Here is a 23,470-nt window from a genome sequence, read left to right as displayed (position 1 = left end):
CCAGCTTGACCCAATTTGTCCAGTAAATCGTTCGGGGTTAACCCCCTTGTCCAGATCTACCCAGGGGAAAGAAAAAACAGATAGAAATGTCAAAAAAAGTACCTGACCCAGTCATTTAGACGTGGTAAACCTGTGGCTGTACTTCTCCCCAAAAGGCCGGCAGCAGCTTCCTCATGCAACATCGGTGAGAGGGACACACAGCCGGGACTGCTACTTCCAAAAGCTTAAGGGGGGCTCCTGCCCTGAAGAGTGTGAGCGTAGTCCATATGCTTAGAGCTGATTTACAGCCAAGCCCTCCTTTTCCCGGGGAAGCAGCCACAGGGTATAATGAGAGAGAGAAGAAGCAAGGGTTCCTCCAGTCGCCGGTTGCAGCCAGCCGCCGCCAACCCCTGTCAATCTGCTTGTCCAGGACCCGGTTACCTCGGCTAACACAGCATGCGTGATGCCTGCATGCTCCTTTCTAGGTTACCGTCACTCGAGCCTCTCCGTCTGCGTCTTGGTCACCTGACCTCCGTGCCTCCGTGCCAGGCCCCCTCACGCAGCAGCGGTGGGAGGGGGGAGATGACTCTGCACAGGACTTGGTCGGGACTGGGCTTCTCCGCTTGATGTCTCTGCAGCAGGATAGGTACACAGGGACTCGCCTCCGGCTCTCAACACTGGGGCTCCCACATAGATGCGTGCTGTCACCAGGTACCTGTTGATTGTTCTATCAGGTCATTCCTGATCCTCTCGTCTCGGTTGACTTTCAGGCGTCTCCCTTCCCCCCTCAGACAGAATCTCTGCTAGGGGGAAGAAAAAGGAACGCACCTGCTCCAATTGTTCTATTAGTTTAGCGTATCTTTACCAATACTTTGCAATAAGTGAGCAGGGGAGAATTGAAGGGGACCCGTATACATGCAGGTAGATGTTTTAGCAATCAGTCTTATTTACCCCTTGTACCCTTCAATTTAGTGCGTTGGTTTAGCACTATTGAGGCTCCGGTAGTGATGATTTGCTGAGCTTAGCAAGCCGCCCAAGCTCTGGGCTTTTCAGGCGCGAATTTCCCCCGCCAGCAGCTCACTGGGAATAGCAGAGCAGGTGTTCACCTGAGCTTCCACACATGCTCCTCCCCCGGAACCTCTCTCTCAAGAGAATGCATTTTTAAACATCTTTCTAATTTACTTCTATTATCTAATTTGTTTTATTCTCTTGATATTCTTTGCTGAAAAGCATATATAGATATGCTCAGTAGCTGCTGATTGGTTGCTGCACATAGAAACCTCATGTGATTGGCTCACCCATGTGCATTGCTTTTTCTTCAACTCAGGATATCTAAAAAATTAAGCAAAATAAATAATAGAAGTAAATTGTAATGTGGTTTAAATTTGTATGTTCTATCTGAATCATGAAAGAAAGATTTTGGGTTTAGTGGCCCTTTAAAGACAGTTATCATTTTTTCCTTTAGAAAATAAATAAGTACTTTTTTTGCTACTGTGTGCAGTTATGATGATGTCAAATAGTGAAGGTTAATTATCATTTCATTAAGTTGCTAAACTCCAGTAGCGAAGATACTAAATAATTGGTTGACATTTTCAGTGTTTAAACAGAACGTTGAGATCTAAAAAGCTCACAATGAGTCACCAAAAAAGCTCAGAGTAATAAGTAAAGAAAACATTTTCTTATTCTTTTATTACATTTGTACAAAAGATTATCTCCTGGGCATTTAAATTAAGAGATAATGTACCAAGATGTCAGCCAGCTGGAACAAGTAACGTATCACTCTCACAGCTGTGTCCATTATTACAGAGTGGCTTTAAAGGGACAGTGCACTGTAAAATTGTTTTCCCCTTAATGTTTTTTCAATGGCTTGTTATAACAGCAGTAGAGTATTAAATTTATGAGAAATTGTTCCTTTATGTTTATTTTTGTATATGAAATGTGTTCTTTTTTTTACTCCGTAACCAATGGGATGAATTTGCAGGGTAATCAGCTTATTTTATCACTTTCTTTACACACATGCTTCATAAGAAAAAGGGCGGGAGCTGGAAGTCCCAGAGAGATGAGAAATTCCTCCAATTAATCTGCTCAGATGACTAAAATAATCTTCCAGCACAGCCAGATCTCGTACAAGATTCTATACAGGCACATTTTGCTTTTACGTCTATTAGGGCTGTTCTCTGTATGTCTGTATGTGAAGGAGAGACAAGCCCAGTGCAATATAGCACTGCATGACATGAGAGTTTTGTTACACTTATACTTTGTGCTTTGTATTTTATACTACTTCAGATTGGGTTCTTTTGGAAATTATTACATTTAAGCTTTGCACTCTCTTTTGTATTTTAATGCATGCCGATTTAGATGCAGCAGTGATTTTACTAATTCTGATTATGTGTTGAAGGTTTCTATGTACTTTAACAAATTAGGATCATACTTTGTATATTTTTGTGTATCTTTTACAAATTACATTGCTCTTTGTATTTGCTCTATTGTAAAATTAAAACTGACAACTTCAGAAAGTGGGAGTGACGGGGGAGTTCCCTTTGCTTCACAGGGGAATTACCAGGGTATGTATAAAGCTATTTAACAATACTCATGAAATGCTGTAAGCATTCTACACTTGCTGGCCTCACTGAATTTTCTCACTAGTGGTATGCAGATGAAGTTTGCTCAAAATTCACAATATACTTATTTAATTGACAGAAAAGTAATATACTAAACTAGAGGAAAAAGCAAGTTAAATCATAGTGAAAACATTTCAGTTTAATTTGTATTTGCTTGCTTAATCTCCTGTTAGCTTCATTCTCCCCTGTGAAATTTTGTATACCAGAGAGCCTCATTACTTTATATGGGAGGCAGGGCCGCCATCAGGGAGTGAAAGGGGTGACTCCTGTAAGGGGCCCACTGGGCCAGGGGGCCCGATGAGGCAAGCACAACTATTATTAAAAAATATATATTTTTTTGTTGTTGGCAGCCACCAGAGGGCACTACAGCAGAGTGCTATTGAGCATCGGAAATGTCATTACAAGGAGTAAAACCTTAGCATTTGAGAGGATTTCTGAGTTTGCACTAAACCACTATGCACAATGGGAAACAGACTTGGCACTTCAGTTTGTACAGTGTGTGCCTCAATCAGACGGCACATCACTTTCATTTGCAGAGGAGGTAGGACTTAGAAAATGTTTTTTTATTTATTTGTGCAATTCTGGATTGTAACTTCAGTGTGGTAGTTGTATGGTGGGGCCAGGGGTCCATAAAAACTATTTTTTTAGCAATATGCAGCAGTGTATTTATGATTATTTGACAAAGCTGTAGAAATTCTATATTTAAAACCATGCAGAAATGTTTCCTCCTCAATACACAAATGGTAGGTGCCCTTTTGGCTTTTTTTACTGCCCCTTTATGCACGGACTTTCCAAATGCCAGGAGGCATTTCATCTAAGATTTTTACATCTGTATAAAATGTTATACTCTCAGGCTAAGATTGCTCAGTGTTTGAAATGAGACAGGTTAACTTGACACTGTTCAGTTTACACTACAGCTGACTTAATTTTGAAATACATACAAGCAAGCCTAAATCCTGCATTTAACCAGATCTAATGGTATGAGACTGAGTACCACAGCTTATGGTTCCACCAAGACCATGTAGAGTACAGCATTTTCAAAATCCATAATTACAGCTGACAGATGGGAACATTTGTGCACCAGATTTGAAGTGGAAAAAAAAAAAACAACATATGTCAACCTTTCAAAAGTATTTTTCTTCATCTACCTATTCTGACAGATCATTCATTTATAATTTTGAATTCACAGAAGCGTTTCTGGAACACTATATGGCAGCAGTTGTTGCAAGAATGTTATCCATTTGGAAGAGCACTAGATGGCAGCACTATTCCTGCCATATAGTGCTCAGATGCCTACCTAGGTATCTCTTCAATACAGAATATCAGCCACTGCATGCTGTTGTCATCATATAGTTGGTATCTTCCTTGACAAAAAGATAAGCAGAACTCCATATTTAGTCTTGTAAATCTCCTTTTTTGACAAAACTTTAGTCTACCTCAATACTTGTAAGGTCAATGAGGTCAGGTAAGCGCACATGAAAATTTAGTAATCTTAAATATAAAGTATTTTTAAAAAATATTAAACATACTGTAAAATATATAGATATGTTTTGGATTATTTAGAATATTTGACAGTATGTTTTCATGTGCGCAAACCCAACTGCTTTAAAGTCTAAGGGCCAGATTACACGTAGAGCGCTAAATATCGCTTTCAAGATTGCGATATTAGTGCTCCACTTTGTAATACCAGCGCACGCTCGCGTTCACATTTCTGGGAAGCATTGCACTCACAAATGCGTTCTTCCATAGGCTCCAATGGGAGCCTCGTTCTGCTGCCGTCAGAGACGGCATCAGATCCTCGCGCTTTGAAGGGGATAAGTCGCCCAGAGATGGCCAGCAAATATAAATATATATGTTTATGTTTATATACATATATATTTTTATGTGTTAATATGTGTATATATACATATAAGCATATACATATATATTTACTGGGAATACACAGTTCCCATTGACCACAATGTAAACTGTAAAGGCACTTTTCAGTGCTATTTTTTTTCTAACACCTCACTCTCACCAACTTTAGACTCCTGGTGCAGTTGCTTTTTATAAAAATAAAAATAAAAAAAGCTACATTTTTTAAAATAAAAAACGTCAATGCCCTCTATTTTGAGGGTATTTGGGGCACTTTTAGAAAATTAACCAGAGATTAGATCTCTGGTTAAATTTCTGAGCTTGTGGTAGCAATAACCAGCAACTTGTAATGGCCGTTTGATTATCGTGTGCACGCAAACAGGCATATTTGCCCGTGTGCGTGCGATAATTTAGCGCTCCACTTGTAATGTAGCCCTAAATCATTAAACACAATGTGCAAAATGCATATTTTACATTTCTATGTTCTTCACATAGACAATAATGTACTTTTTATTTTTAAATATATATATCTGATACTGTTCAAGTAAAATACATATATATACCTATATATCTATATACCTATATATCTTATCTAGAGTGATTCATTCGAAAAAGGACATTCTCTAATAATACATTCCTATGTTCTTCACATAGACAATAATGTACTTTTTATTATTAAATATATATATCTGATACTGTTCAAGTAAAATACATATATATACACCTATATATCTATATACCTATATATCTATATACCTATATATCTATATACCTATATATCTTATCTAGAGTGATTCATTCGAAAAAGGACATTCTCTAATAATAAATCAGAGCACATAATAAAAAAAAAATTAGAATGTCTCTTTAAACATCTATTATCTGTAAAATGTTTTAAGCTAATTGTTTAGCTTGTGAATCACCAAGGACTGTCATCTGTTAAAGGTATGGTTTGCATTCCCCTTTGTAAGGTTCAGGTCAAAATTGAAAATAAAGATTGAATATAGAAATAAAGATGCTATAATTATCAAACTTCTTCTAAGAGTTTTAGAATCTAATTGTAAATTTCAAAACAGTTCTAGAAGCTTTAGTTCCTGATTCATGCTGTATAATTATTTATGTTCATTTATGCTAATGAGCATGGCAAGTATTTTTACCAGAAAGGTTACTATTTTCATAATTGTTAACAAACAAGCAGGCAGATAATTGGATTGCCTTATTGGGCAAGCATATCAATTATCATAATAAATACAGAAATCTGTAGTAAATGATTTGTCTCTAACTGTCAGACGCCGCCCTGCAAGATTTTGGAAGAGGTCATTTCCAAAAATGAATTGCAGAATATCATTGTCTATGCCAGTGTTTTTCAACCAGTCTGCCGTGGCACACTAGTGTGCCGTGAGAGATCCTCAGGTGTGCCACGGCAGACTGACAACAGTGTGACATATTTTTTAAACTTTGCTTGTCTTTTACTCCCAGTGCAGGGGTAGTTTGTAGGAGGCATGGCATAACAGCACAATACATACAGTATGTGTGTGTTTGTGTGTATGTGTATATATATGCTGTATTAGGCTACAATGTGTGATTTTTTTTAAATTTTGGGATGGTGGTGTGCCACAGGAGTTTTTAATGTAAAAAAGTGTGCCACGGCAAAAAAAAGGTTAAAAATCACTGGTCTATGCAAACTAGAAGCTGATTACTCATGTTCTGAAGCGCTAAGATTTACCACCATGTTCCTCGATTAAAGGGACAGTATACTGTAAAATTGTTTTCCCTTAATGTGTTTACAATTGCTTTTTTTTACCAACTGCAGAGTATAAAATGTATGAAAATTCGCTTTTTAAGGTTTATTTGTGTATATTAATGCTCTGGTTTTGTGTTTTGAAGCCACAACCTAATAAAATGGGTTGAGCTTGTAGGTATAATCAGATCTCATTACTGTATCACATTGTGTACATATAAATGTGTCTTTATCTTATATCTGTAGGTATAATCAGATCTCATTACTGTATCACATTGTGTATATATACATGTATCTTTATCTTATAGCTGTAGGTATACTCAGATCTCATTACTGTATCATATTGTGTACATATACATGTGTCTGTATATTATATCTATAGGTATACTCAGATCTCATTACTGTATCACATTGTGTACATATATACATGTGTCTTTATCTTATATCTGTAGGTATACTCAGATCTCATTACTGTATCATATTGTGTACATATATACATGTGTCTTTATCTTATATCTGTAGGTATAATCAGATCGCATTACTGTATCACATTGTGTATATATACATGTGTCTTTATCTTATATCTGTAGGTATACTCAGATCTCATTACTGTATCACATTGTGTACATATACATGTGTCTTTATCTTATATCTGTAGGTATAATCAGATCGCATTACTGTATCACATTGTGTACATATACATGTGTCTTTATCTTATATCTGTAGGTATAATCAGATCTCATTACTTTATCACATTGTGTACATATACATGTGTCTGTATCTTATATCTGTAGGTATAATCAGATCTCATTACTGTATCACATTGTGTACATATACATGTGTCTTTATCTTATATCTGTAGGTATAATCAGATCTCATTACTTTATCACATTGTCTACATATACATGTGTCTTTATCTTATATCTGTAGGTATAATCAGATCTCATTACTGTATCACATTGTGTACATATACATGTGTCTTTATCTTATATCTGTAGGTATAATCAGATCTCATTACTTTATCACATTGTGTACATATACATGTGTCTGTATCTTATATCTGTAGGTATAATCAGATCTCATTACTGTATTACATTGTGTACATATACATGTGTCTGTATCTTATATCTGTAGGTATAATCAGATCTCATTACTGTATCACATTGTGTACATATACATATGTCTTTATCTTATATCTGTAGGTATAATCAGATCTCATTACTGTATCACATTGTGTACATATACATGTGTCTTTATCTTATATCTGTAGGTATAATCAGATCTCATTACTGTATCACATTGTGTACATATACATGTCTTTATCTTATATCTGTAGGTATAATCAGATCTCATTACTGTATCATATTGTGTACATATACATGTGTCTTTATCTTATATCTGTAGGTATAATCAGATCTCATTACTGTATCACATTGTGTACATATACATGTGTCTGTATCTTATATCTGTAGGTATAATTAGATATAATTACTGTATCACATTGTGTACATATACATGTGTATTTATCTTATATCTGTAGGTATAATCAGATCTCATTACTGTATCACATTGTGTACATATACATGTGTCTTTATCTTATATCTGTAGGTATAATCAGATCTCATTACTATATCACATTGTGTACATATACCTGCTTCTTTATCTTATATCTGTAGGTATAATCAGATCTCATTACTGTATCATATTGTGTACATATACATGTGTCTTTATCTTATATCTGTAGGTATAATCAGATCTTATTACTTTATCACATTGTGTACATATAAATGTGTCTGTATCTTATATCTGTAGGTATAATCAGATCTTATTACTGTATCACATTGTGTACATATACATGTGTCTGTATCTTATATCTGTAGGTATAATCAGATCTTATTACTGTATCACATTGTGTACATATACATGTGTCTGTATCTTATATCTGTAGGTATAATCAGATCTCATTACTGTATCACATTGTGTACATATACATGTGTCTTTATTTTATATCTGTAGGTGTAATCAGATCTCATTACTGTATCACATTGTGTACATATACATGTCTTTATCTTATATCTGTAGGTATAATCAGATCTCATTACTGTATCACATTGTGTACATATACATGTGTCTGTATCTTATATCTATAGGTATAATCAGATCTCATTACTGTATCACATTGTGTACATATACATGTGTCTTTATCTTATATCTGTAGGTATAATTAGATCTCATTACTGTATCACATTGTGTACATATACATGTATCTTTATCTTATATCTGTAGGTATAATTAGATCTCATTACTGTATCACATTGTGTACATATACATGTGTCTGTATCTTATATCTGTAGGTATAATCAGATCTTATTACTGTATCACATTGTGTACATATACATGTGTCTGTATCTTATATCTGTAGGTATAATCAGATCTCATTACTGTATCACATTGTGTACATATACATGTATCTTTATCTTATATCTGTAGGTATAATTAGATCTCATTACTGTATCACATTGTGTACATATACATGTGTCTTTATCTTATATCTGTAGGTATAATTAGATCTCATTACTGTATCACACTGTGTACATATACATGTGTCTGTATCTTATATCTGTAGGTATAATCAGATATCATTACTGTATCACATTGTGTACATATACATGTGTCTTTATCTTATATCTGTAGGTATAATCAGATCTCATTACTGTATCACATTGTGTACATATACATGTGTCTGTATCTTATATCTGTAGGTATAATCAGATCTCATTACTTTATCACATTGTGTACATATAAATGTGTCTGTATCTTATATCTGTAGGTATAATCAGATCTCATTACTGTATCACATTGTGTACATATACATGTGTCTGTATCTTATATCTGTATGTATAATCAGATCTCTTTACTGTATCACATTGTGTACATATACATGTGTCTTTATCTTATATCTGTAGGTATAATCAGTTCTCATTAGTTTATTACACTGTGTACATATACATGTGTCTTTATCTTATATCTGTAGGTATAATCAGATCTTATTACTTTATCACATTGTGTACATATACATGTGTCTGTATCTTATATCTGTAGGTATAATCAGATCTCATTACTTTATCACATTGTGTACATATACCTGTGTCTTTATCTTATATCTGTTGGTATAATCAGATCTCATTACTTTATCACATTGTGTACATATACATGTGTCTGTATCTTATATCTGTAGTTATAATCAGATCTCATTACTTTATCACATTGTGTACATATACATGTGTCTGTATCTTATATCTGTAGGTATAATCAGATCTCATTACTGTATCACACTGTGTACATATACATGTCTTTATCTTATATCTGTAGGTATAATCAGATCTCATTACTTTATCACATTGTGTACATATACATGTGTCTTTATCTTATATATGTAGGTATAATCAGATCTCATTACTGTATCACATTGTGTACATATACATGTGTCTGTATCTTATATCTGTAGGTATAATCAGATCTCATTACTGTATCACATTGTGTACATATACATGCTTCTTTATCTTATATCTGTAGGTATAATCAGATCTCATTACTTTATCACATTGTGTACATATACATGTGTCTGTATCTTATATCTGTAGGTATAATCAGATCTCATTACTTTATCACATTGTGTACATATACATGTGTCTATATCTTATATCTGTAGGTATAATCAGATCTCATTACTGTATCACACTGTGTACATATACATGTGTCTGTATCTTATATATGTAGGTATAATCAGATCTCATTACTGTATCACATTGTGTACATATACATGTGTCTTTATCTTATATCTGTAGGTATAATCAGATCTCATTACTGTATCACATTATGTACATATACATGTGTCTTTATCTTATATCTGTAGGTATAATCAGATCTCATTACTTTATCACATTGTGTACATATACATGTGTCTTTATCTTATATCTGTAGGTATAATCATATCTCATTACTTTATCACATTGTGTACATATTATACATGTGTCTTTATCTTATATCTGTAGGTATAATCAGATCTCATTACTTTATCACATTGTGTACATATACATGTGTCTGTATCTTATATCTGTAGGTATAATCAGATCTCATTACTGTATCACATTGTGTACATATACATGTGTCTTTATCTTATATCTGTAGGTATAATCAGATCTCATTACTGTATCACATTGTGTACATATACATGTGTCTTTATCTTATATCTGTAGGTATAATCAGATCTCATTACTGTATCACATTATGTACATATACATGTGTCTGTATCTTATATCTGTAGGTATAATCAGATCTCATTACTGTATCCCATTGTGTACATATACATGTGTCTTTATCTTATATCTGTAGGTATAATCAGATCTCATTACTCTATCACATTGTGTACATATACATGTGTCTTTATCTTATATCTGTAGGTATAATCAGATCGTATTACTTTATCACAATGTGTACATATACATGTGTCTGTATCTTATATCTGTAGGTATAATCAGATCTCATTACTGTATCCCATTGTGTACATATACATGTGTCTTTATCTTATATCTGTAGGTATAATCATATCTCATTACTCCATCACATTGTGTACATATACATGTGTCTTTATCTTATATCTGTAGGTATAATCAGATCTCATTACTGTATCACATTGTGTACATATACATGTGTCTTTATCTTATATCTGTAGGTATAATCAGATCTCATTACTTTATCACACTGTGTACATATACATGTGTCTTTATCTTATATCTGTAGGTATAATCAGATCTCATTACTGTATCACATTTTGTACATATACCTGCTTCTTTATCTTATATCTGTAGGTATAATCAGATCTTATTACTTTATCACATTGTGTACATATACATGTGTCTGTATCTTATATCTGTAGGTATAATCAGATCTCATTACTTTATCACATTGTGCACATATACATGCGTCTTTATCTTATATCTGTAGGTATAATCAGATCTCATTACTGTATCACACTGTGTACATATGCATGTGTATTTATCTTATATCTGTAGGTATAATCAGATCTCATTACTGTATCACATTGTGTACATATACATGTGTCTTTATCTTATATCTGTAGGTATAATCAGATCTCATTACTTTATCACATTGTGCACATATACATGTGTCTTTATCTTATATCTGTAGGTATAATCAGATCTCATTACTGTATCACACTGTGTACATATGCATGTGTATTTATCTTATATCTGTAGGTATAATCAGATCTCATTACTGTATCACATTGTGTACATATACATGTGTCTGTATCTTATATCTGTAGGTATAATCAGATCTCATTACTGTATCACACTGTGTACATATGCATGTGTATTTATCTTATATCTGTAGGTATAATCAGATCTCATTACTTATCACATTGTGTACATATACATGTGTCTTTATCTTATATCTGTAGGTATAATCAGATCTCATTACTGCATCACATTGTGTACATATACATGTGTCTTTATCTTATATCTGTAGGTATAATCAGATCTCATTACTTTATCACATTGTGTACATATACATGTGTCTTTATCTTATATCTGTAGGTATAATCAGATCTCATTACTGTATCACATTGTGTACATATACATGTGTCTTTATCTTATATCTGTAGGTATAATCAGATCTCATTACTGTATCACATTGTGTACATATGCATGTGTATTTATCTAATATCTGTAGGTATAATCAGATCTCATTACTTATCACATTGTGTACATATACATGTGTCTTTATCTTATATCTGTAGGTATAATCAGATCTCATTACTGTATCACATTGTGTACATATACATGTGTCTTTATCTTATATCAGTAGGTATAATCAGATCTCATTACTTTATCACATTGTGTACATATACATGTGTGTTTATCTTATATCTGTAGGTATAATCAGATCTCATTACTTTATCACATTGTGTACATATACATGTGTCTTTATCTTATATCTGTAGGTATAATCAGATCTCATTACTTTATAACATTGTGTACATATACATGTGTGTTTATCTTATATCTGTAGGTATAATCAGATCTCATTACTTTATCACATTGTGTACATATACATTCTTATTTATCTTATATCTGTAGGTATAATCAGATCTCATTACTTTATCACATTGTGTACATATACATGTGTCTTTATCTTATATCTGTAGGTATACTCAGATCTCATTACTTTATCACATTGTGTACATATACATGTGTCTTTATCTTATATCTGTAGGTATAATCAGATCTCATTACTGTATCACACTGTGTACATATACATGTGTCTTTATCTTATATCTGTAGGTATAATCAGATCTTATTACTTTATCACATTGTGTACATATACATGTGTCTTTATCTTATATCTGTAGATATAATCAGATCTCATTACTGTATCACATTGTGTATATATACATGTGTCTTTATCTTATATCTGTAGGTGTAATCAGATCTCATTACTGTATCACATTGTGTACATATACATGTGTCTGTATCTTATATCTGTAGGTATAATCAGATCTCATTACTTTATCACATTGTGTACATATAAATGTGTCTGTATCTTATATCTGTAGGTATAATCAGATCTCATTACTTTATCACATTGTGTACATATACATGTGTCTTTATCTTATATCTGTAGGTATAATCAGATCTCATTACTTTATAACATTGTGTACATATACATGTGTGTTTATCTTATATCTGTAGGTATAATCAGATCTCATTACTTTATCACATTGTGTACATATACATGCTTATTTATCTTATATCTGTAGGTATAATCAGATCTCATTACTTTATCACATTGTGTACATATACATGTGTCTTTATCTTATATCTGTAGGTATACTCAGATCTCATTACTTTATCACATTGTGTACATATACATGTGTCTTTATCTTATATCTGTAGGTATAATCAGATCTCATTACTGTATCACACTGTGTACATATACATGTGTCTTTATCTTATATCTGTAGGTATAATCAGATCTTATTACTTTATCACATTGTGTACATATACATGTGTCTTTATCTTATATCTGTAGATATAATCAGATCTCATTACTGTATCACATTGTGTATATATACATGTGTCTTTATCTTATATCTGTAGGTGTAATCAGATATCATTACTGTATCACATTGTGTACATATACATGTGTCTGTATCTTATATCTGTAGGTATAATCAGATCTCATTACTTTATCACATTGTGTACATATACATGTGTCTTTATCTTATATCTGTAGGTATAATCAGATCTCATTACTGTATCACACTGTGTACATATACATGTGTCTTTATCTTATATCTGTAGGTATAATCAGATCTTATTACTGTATCACATTGTGTATATATACATGTGTCTTTATCTTATATCTGTAGATATAATCAGATCTCATTACTGTATCACATTGTGTATATATACATGTGTCTTTATCTTATATCTGTAGGTGTAATCAGATCTCATTACTGTATCACATTGTGTACATATACCTGCTTCTTTATCCTATATCTGTCCATAAACCAATCACCAATACTTGGAGAGAACAATGGAAAATTAACATTTTATTACCTTATCTCTGCTATATCCCACTGGCAGTGTAATTTCTTCTGCTGGCTGTGTTTACAAAGCTTATTTATAGATTGGACCTGCGGCCACAAACTTTCAGCATAGGTGGGGATACCACATGCTAAATCAACTATTTCAAATGCCAATATAAGGGTAAAGGAGCTACTTGTAAACAATTTAATTCACTCCAGCAGGTAAAGTGAATCATTGGGAACAAATTAAAGGGGATACATTTTTTGAGTGAACTGTCCCTTTAAGTCACACTAATGTCAGCGGAAGTTTATAATTAAGGTTGTCACCTTTCTTGGGAAAAGCCAGTCATGGTAATTAAAATAAATTAACATAAATAATTATAGAGCATAACCCAGAAACTGATAGGACTGACATTAAATAGTTATGTATTCAAATTTAATTCCCGCAAAAACAGACGTTTCACAATACCATGATCTTTATTTCTATAACTATTTATTTGACTACATTGACCTGAACTTTAAAAACACCATCCTTGCTAGTAAAATACTGCTTGGGTGGCAACTCTATTTATAATAGAGGAAGAAGAAATGTAGAAACAGCCTAGAGTGTATGTAGTAAGTCTAGATTTTAGCTTTGTTAGTAAGCTGCTTGGGGAGTTTATCAATGTTTTAGCTGCCCATTCGTCTCTTTTAAGTAGAAAACTCTCATGCTTTAAAGGGACAGCCAACACCAGAATTGTTGTTGTTTTAAAAGATAGATAATCCCTTTATTACCCATTCCCCAGTTTTGCATAATCAACACTGTTATATTAATATACTTGTTACCTCTGTAATTAACTTGTATCTAAGCATCTTCTGACAGCCCCCTGATCACATGATTATTTATTTATTATCTATTGACGTGCATTTTAGCCAATTAGTGCAGTCTGCCACAATCCACGGGCGTGATCACAATGTTAATTATATGGCTTACATGAACTAGCTCTCCCCTGTTGTGAAAAGCAAATAATAAAAGCATGTGATAAGAGGCGACCTTCAAGGACTTAGAAATTATCATATGAGCCATCCTAGGTTTAGCCTTCCAAGCCTAACCAAGGCCTAGATTTGGAGTTCAGCGGTAGCCGTCAAAACCAGCGTTAGAGGCTCCTAACGCTGGTTTTGGCCGCCCGCTGGTATTTGGAGTCAGTGATTAAAGGGTCTAACGCTCACTTTTCAGCCGCGACTTTTCCATACCGCAGATCCCCCTACGCCATTTGCGTATCCTATCTTTTCAATGGGATCTTTCTAACGCCGGTATTTAGAGTCGTTTCTGAAGTGAGCTTTAGAGCTCTAACGACAAAACTCCAGCCGCCTGAAAATAGCAGGAGTTAAGAGCTTTCTGGCTAACGCCGGTTCGTAAAGCTCTTAACTACTGTACCCTAAAGTACACTAACACCCATAAACTACCTATGTACCCCTAAACCGAGGTTCCCCCACATCGCCGCCACTCAATTCAAATGTTTAACCCCTAATCTGCCGACCGCCACCTACGTTATACTTATGTACCCCTAATCTGCTGCCCCTAACCCCGCCGACCCCTGTATTATATTTATTAACCCCTAACCTGCCCCCCACAACGTCGCCGCCAGCTACTTAAAATAATTAACCCCTAATCTTCCGACCGCAAAGTGCCGCCACCTACGTTATCCCTATGTACCCCTAATCTGCTACCCCTAACACCGCCGACCCCTATATTATATTTATTAACCCCTAATCTGCCCCCCTCAACGTCGCCGACACCTGCCTACACTTATTAACCCCTAATCTGCCGAGCGGACCTGAGCGCTACTATAATAAAGTTATTAACCCCTAACCCGCCTCACTAACCCTATCATAAATAGTATTAACCCCTAATCTGCCCTCCCTAACATCGCCGACACCTAACTTCAATTATTAACCCCTAATCTGACGACCGGAGCTCACCGCTATTCTAATAAATTAATTAACCCCTAAAGCTAAGTCTAACCCTAACACTAACACCCCCCTAACTTAAATATAATTTACATCTAACGAAATAAATTAACTCTTATTAAATAAATGATTCCTATTTAAAGCTAAATACTTACCTGTAAAATAAATCCTAATATAGCTACAATATAAATTATAATTACATTGTAGCTATTTTAGGATTAATATTTATTTTACAGGCAACTTTGTAATTATTTTAACTAGGTACAATAGCTATTAAATAGTTAAGAACTATTTAATAGTTACCTAGTTAAAATAATAACAAATTTACCTGTAAAATAAATCCTAACCTAAGATATAATTAAACCTAACACTACCCTATCAATAAAATAATTAAATAAACTACCTACAATTACCTACAATTAATTTGAAAAAGTTACCAATGGCACTACCTATGTGTGATAGACCTATTTATATCTTCAATTCTGCCACTATAGTACGGCAAGATGTGGGTGCATTGTGTATGAATATGAGTATTGAAATTACAGAGAAAAGCATACACTTGGGTTGCACTCCTAGGTCAAATTACGGAATAGTTGCAAATAATAATCACTTAGTTGCTGATCCAAGATTGCAATGTGGGAATAGGAATAGACACTACATTAAAATATAACTTTTATTGGGTTTTACAATTAAAATAGGAAAAATCATTAAAACCACACTTAAGTACCGACTGTAGTATATAGAAATATAATGAGCGAATTAATGGTTCAGTTAAGCAGTTATACCTGCTTGCATGCAAGCCTATTATACCTATCTACCGTTATACCTAACTTGTAAATTACCAGTAGTAGAGATCGGTTGGCTTAACACTCTATATTAATACGTGTTTGCGGGAATGGAGTATAGGGTAAGACCACTTTTATTTAGACAGGTAGTTAAACCGTGACTGATTGAATATTATCATATATGAGCTTAGTAGACTAGCGTTATGATGGCACGCAATATTGTGACTCAATTGAAATACCAGTCAGATGTGAGCTGTATGAGCTCAATATTGTTTAGCCGGTATGCACTACTATAGTGTTAACCCAAATTACTGTGAATAGTACGAGGTAAGTAAAGTGCCAGTCAGCTATTTGTGGCGTGGGCTCCAAATAGCTCAGCAGACATTAGCCGTGCTGCGTCTTAAGCAAATATAGTCACAGTCAGAAGTGAATAGCGTAAATTCAGTCGAAACTGAATGGACATACGTCGTGTAGTGTCTAGATCCAATACCTGTCACCCACTTAGTTCTCATATAGATTACTAGACTTAGTAAGGCAAGTGAAGTGCCGGTTGGTTATTTGTAGCATGGGCTCTCATAGAGCTAAATAAATGACAACCGTGCGGTGTTTAAATGGGTAAGGTATCAGTCAGGTGTGAGTGGCGTGGACTCAGTTGAAACTGAATTATATTAGTCGTGCCGTTTCTCGGCCAAACACGTCCTCACACACTCGGTTCTAATGTAAATTATTCACTTCAGCGTGCTGGGCTAGGGTCCCATACATTCACTCTCAAACACACTTATAAATTTATGCAGGATAACTCAGATAACTGAAATTGTAATTTCGTGATAAATCTTGATAAAGGAGAGAGTTACTCCATCTAATGACTACAGTAAAAGTTCGGTAGCTTAAGGCTAATCTAAAACACAGGAGCTCCTAGGACTCCTCACCAATGCCCTAACGTCCCTAACATGTTTCGCCACTTAGCGTGGCTTTTTCAAAGGTGAACGCGCCGCTCAGTAGTCGGCTATTTAAGGCTGCTTAGAATCACACCCACAAAAGGCGTGCATACACCTTATGACCTATCAATGACGCTTGAGGTGTATGTGTCATAATGAGGAGGGGATTAGCAGGATAGTCACTGTGATAGTTAACTGTTAAATGGCTGGGTACAATAAAAAAGCACTTTTATTGACTATCAAATTAATAGCAAACATTTGCATTATTGTGGACAGCTTCAGACGAATAGAGAATACTTAGATTAAAAGTTAGATAAACATTTGAAATTACGTGACGTTAGTGTTTACCAACGGCACATTGCATAGTGTATATCTTTTGCCATTTAAACGTATGTTGAATAATGCTTTTTTAAGCTCTGTGTCCATGTATTGCAATCCTATGTGTAAGTGCATTTGCTAGCTCTATGAATCTGGAACCTCCTGATACCCAATTAGGAGAGAAACAGAAATAGTTAGATGTACATCTCTCAAACACTTAATTACGTTTATTATAATATTATAGATTATGGTGTTACCAGCGAAGATTGATGAAGGAAATGTGGTGTTAGTGTGCTATTATTGTGTGACAGTAAACAAAATTGACGATTCGTTTAAAATTTACTATGTGCGGTCATTTTATATTGTGAGTAGTGTCAGGGTTGCCTAAGATTATAATCGTGTGGTTCAAAAAGAATTATTATTTAGTAGTAAAGGCCTTATATGTTGTATATATACGTGAGTGTTAAGGTGAATACTGTCTCAATTTATTATGACATTTACAAAACTAGAGATATTATTTGCGTCAAACATAGTGTGCATTGTAAAGGAAACTTTTGAGGGTGATGTACAATAAGACAATTGTAACATTAAATTTTGCTCAGTGTTAAGATAGGGAAAAGGAAGATTGTGATCTATGATTCCTGAAACTATTGGGTTCATTGTATGAATTGAAGTTAGAGAGATAAGAGAGTACATAGAGTGTCGCTCATAATTATTACATATAGGAATATTAGGGATCCTATCAATAGCGTTTATTGATTTTGTTACAGAGTCATTTGGGTATTGTTCTCTATAGGTTTTAAATCTTAATTGCTTATTTAAAGCATTATGTGATGTTATACTTGGCTTCAAATCCACTTTAAATTCTGTAAATTACAGAAATGAAACAAAGTTGTTATATTCATTTAGTCCATATGGTTGGACCGTATTGAGTAAAAATATCCATTTGCTTTCTGCTTGTAGCAGGATGTTTTCTAAATTACCTCCTCGTACACCTAGTTGTATTTTTTCAATGCCAAAGCATTTGAGTTCGTATTGTTTGGAATGATGATTTTTAAGGAAGTGACGTGCTACAGAAGTCAGATTTTTGCCTTCTTGAAGGTCTTTGCTTGCATTTTTTATGTTCCTCAGATGTTCTTGTAAACGTGTTCTGATCTTTCTTGTTGTCATGCCTACGTAGGTTTTATTGCATTGACATTGGAGGGCATAGACAACTCCTTCTGTGTGGCAATTGATGTATGATTTGATTTTGTGTGTTTTTTGAAAACGATCACGAATTTCTTCTTTTTTCAGCATGAAACTGCATGTGCTGCATGTGCCGCATTTATATGAGCCCTTCTTAAATGCTCCTTTGGTTTTGGGTCCTTGTAGGTGACTTGGGCTGATTAAATCCTTCAGATTGCGTGTTCTCCTAAAGCCTGTTTGAATTCTATCACCCATAATGTGTGATAATATGGGGTCCGACGTTAATATGTGCCAGTTTTTTTGTAGAATGTCCAAACAAGAGGTACCGCCATGGGCACTGCATGCGCTCCCACCTATGCCAACCTTTTTCTCGGCTGGTGGGAGCAAAAATATGTTTTCTCAGATGATAATACTGAAGATCTGAATAGAATCCCCCTATGGATTAGGTACATTGACGATGTGCTCTTCTTGTGGGAGGGCACTAAAAACGAACTTGACGAATTCATGGCAAAACTAAATTCCAACAAACTGAACATTAAATTAACGTATGAAGTGGATCTAGCAAAGATTAACTTCTTAGATCTCCAAATCATCAAAACTCAAACTGGTATGCTGGAAACAGATGTCCACCGCAAAAAGACAGCCACAAATAGCCTGCTTCATAGCACAAGTGCACATGCTCCTGATACAATCAAAGCCCTTCCAGTGGGTGAATTCTTGCGAATGAGACGTAATTGCTCCACTGAAGAAAATTACAAACAAAGAGCTAAAGAAGTGAAAGAAAGACTAATTGCCAGAGGTTATAGTCGTAAGTCCATTAAAAAAGCTGAATTCAGAGCGAAAAATACTCTCAGACACGATTTGTTAAAGAAGCAAAACAAATCCAAAAAACAAGAAATAAGATTTATTTCAACCTACAATCCCAAGAGTACACAAGTAGTGGACATTCTACAAAAAAACTGGCACATATTAACGTCGGACCCCATATTATCACACATTATGGGTGATAGAATTCAAACAGGCTTTAGGAGAACACGCAATCTGAAGGATTTAATCAGCCCAAGTCACCTACAAGGACCCAAAACCAAAGGAGCATTTAAGAAGGGCTCATATAAATGCGGCACATGCAGCACATGCAGTTTCATGCTGAAAAAAGAAGAAATTCGTGATCGTTTTCAAAAAACACACAAAATCAAATCATACATCAATTGCCACACAGAAGGAGTTGTCTATGCCCTCCAATGTCAATGCAATAAAACCTACGTAGGCATGACAACAAGAAAGATCAGAACACGTTTACAAGAACATCTGAGGAACATAAAAAATGCAAGCAAAGACCTTCAAGAAGGCAAAAATCTGACTTCTGTAGCACGTCACTTCCTTAAAAATCATCATTCCAAACAATCCGAACTCAAATGCTTTTGCATTGAAAAAATACAACTAGGTGTACGAGGAGGTAATTTAGAAAACATCCTGCTACAAGCAGAAAGCAAATGGATATTTTTACTCAATACGGTCCAACCATATGGACTAAATGAATATAACAACTTTGTTTCATTTCTGTAATTTACAGAATTTAAAGTGGATTTGAAGCCAAGTATAACATCACATAATGCTTTAAATAAGCAATTAAGATTTAAAACCTATAGAGAACAATACCCAAATGACTCTGTAACAAAATCAATAAACGCTATTGATAGGATCCCTAATATTCCTATATGTAATAATTATGAGCGACACTCTATGTACTCTCTTATCTCTCTAACTTCAATTCATACAATGAACCCAATAGTTTCAGGAATCATAGATCACAATCTTCCTTTTCCCTATCTTAACACTGAGCACAATTTAATGTTACAATTGTCTTATTGTACATCACCCTCAAAAGTTTCCTTTACAATGCACACTATGTTTGACGCAAATAATATCTCTAGTTTTGTAAATGTCATAATAAATTGAGACAGTATTCACCTTAACACTCACGTATATATACAACATATAAGGCCTTTACTACTAAATAATAATTCTTTTTGAACCACACAATTATAATCTTAGGCAACCCTGACACTACTCACAATATAAAATGACCGCACATAGTAAATTTTAAACGAATCGTCAATTTTGTTTACTGTCACACAATAATAGCACACTAACACCACATTTCCTTCATCAATCTTCGCTGGTAACACCATAATCTATAATATTATAATAAACGTAATTAAGTGTTTGAGAGATGTACATCTAACTATTTCTGTTTCTCTCCTAATTGGGTATCAGGAGGTTCCAGATTCATAGAGCTAGCAAATGCACTTACACATAGGATTGCAATACATGGACACAGAGCTTAAAAAAGCATTATTCAACATACGTTTAAATGGCAAAAGATATACACTATGCAATGTGCCGTTGGTAAACACTAACGTCACGTAATTTCAAATGTTTATCTAACTTTTAATCTAAGTATTCTCTATTCGTCTGAAGCTGTCCACAATAATGCAAATGTTTGCTATTAATTTGATAGTCAATAAAAGTGCTTTTTTATTGTACCCAGCCATTTAACAGTTAACTATCACAGTGACTATCCTGCTAATCCCCTCCTCATTATGACACATACACCTCAAGCGTCATTGATAGGTCAGAAGGTGTATGCACGCCTTTTGTGGGTGTGATTCTAAGCAGCCTTAAATAGCCGACTACTGAGCGGCGCGTTCACCTTTGAAAAAGCCACGCTAAGTGGCGAAACATGTTAGGGACGTTAGGGCATTGGTGAGGAGTCCTAGGAGCTCCTGTGTTTTAGATTAGCCTTAAGCTACCGAACTTTTACTGTAGTCATTAGATGGAGTAACTCTCTCCTTTATCAAGATTTATCACGAAATTACAATTTCAGTTATCTGAGTTATCCTGCATAAATTTATAAGTGTGTTTGAGAGTGAATGTATGGGACCCTAGCCCAGCACGCTGAAGTGAATAATTTACATTAGAACCGAGTGTGTGAGGACGTGTTTGGCCGAGAAACGGCACGACTAATATAATTCAGTTTCAACTGAGTCCACGCCACTCACACCTGACTGATACCTTACCCATTTAAACACCGCACGGCTGTCATTTATTTAGCTCTATGAGAGCCCATGCTACAAATAACCAACCGGCACTTCACTTGCCTTACTAAGTCTAGTAATCTATATGAGAACTAAGTGGGTGACAGGTATTGGATCTAGACACTACACGACGTATGTCCATTCAGTTTCGACTGAATTTACGCTATTCACTTCTGACTGTGACTATATTTGCTTAAGACGCCGCACGGCTAATGTCTGCTGAGCTATTTGGAGCCCACGCCACAAATAGCTGACTGGCACTTTACTTACCTCGTACTATTCACAGTAATTTGGGTTAACACTATAGTAGTGCATACCGGCTAAACAATATTGAGCTCATACAGCTCACATCTGACTGGTAATTCAATTGAGTCACAATATTGCGTGCCATCATAACGCTAGTCTACTAAGCTCATATATGATAATATTCAATCAGTCACGGTTTAACTACCTGTCTAAATAAAAGTGGTCTTACCCTATACTCCATTCCCGCAAACACGTATTAATATAGAGTGTTAAGCCAACCGATCTCTACTACTGGTAATTTACAAGTTAGGTATAACGGTAGATAGGTATAATAGGCTTGCATGCAAGCAGGTATAACTGCTTAACTGAACCATTAATTCGCTCATTATATTTCTATATACTACAGTCGGTACTTAAGTGTGGTTTTAATGATTTTTCCTATTTTAATTGTAAAACCCAATAAAAGTTATATTTTAATGTAGTGTCTATTCCTATTCCCACATTGCAATCTTGGATCAGCAACTAAGTGATTATTATTTGCAACTATTCCGTAATTTGACCTAGGAGTGCAACCCAAGTGTATGCTTTTCTCTGTAATTTCAATTACCTACAATTAACCTAACACTACACTATCAATAAATTAATTAAACACAATTCCTACAAATAAATACAATTAAATAAACTAGCTAAAGTACAAAAAATAAAAAAGAACTAAGTTACAAAAAATAAAAAAATATTTACAAACATAAGAAAAATATTACAACAATTTTAAACTAATTACACCTACTCTAAGCCCCCTAATAAAATAACAAAGCCCCCCAAAATAAAAAATTCCCTACCCTATTCTAAATTAAAAAAGTTACAAGCTCTTTTACCTTACCAGCCCTGAACAGGGCCCTTTGCGGGGCATGCCCCAAGAATTTCAGCTCTTTTGCCTGTAAAAGAATAAATACAATACCCCCCCCCAACATTACAACCCACCACCCACATACCCCTAATCTAACCCAAACCCCCCTTAAATAAACCTAACACTAAGCCCCTGAAGATCTTCCTACCTTGTCTTCACCATCCAGGTATCACCGATCCGTCCTGGCTCCGACATCTTCATCCAACCCAAGCGGGGGTTGGCGATCCATCAACCGGTGC

General features: G+C 34.7%; 1 protein-coding gene across 1 annotated transcript in view; it reads left to right on the top strand.

Moving 5' to 3' along the window:
- Positions 1 to 3,014: 3,014 nt before the first annotated feature.
- Positions 3,015 to 23,470, top strand: part of LOC128638378 (group IIE secretory phospholipase A2-like) — a 67,858-nt gene continuing 47,402 nt past the window's right edge. Inside the window, exon 1 of the mRNA XM_053690307.1 lies at positions 3,015 to 3,141. Coding sequence (XP_053546282.1) covers positions 3,056 to 3,141 — 86 coding nt within the window. The 5' untranslated portion in view covers positions 3,015 to 3,055. The remainder of the gene's footprint in view (positions 3,142 to 23,470) is intronic.

Source organism: Bombina bombina, chromosome 8 (genome assembly GCF_027579735.1).
Source record: "Bombina bombina isolate aBomBom1 chromosome 8, aBomBom1.pri, whole genome shotgun sequence".
NCBI lineage: Eukaryota > Metazoa > Chordata > Amphibia > Anura > Bombinatoridae > Bombina > Bombina bombina.
This window is presented reverse-complemented; position numbering and strand designations above follow the sequence as displayed.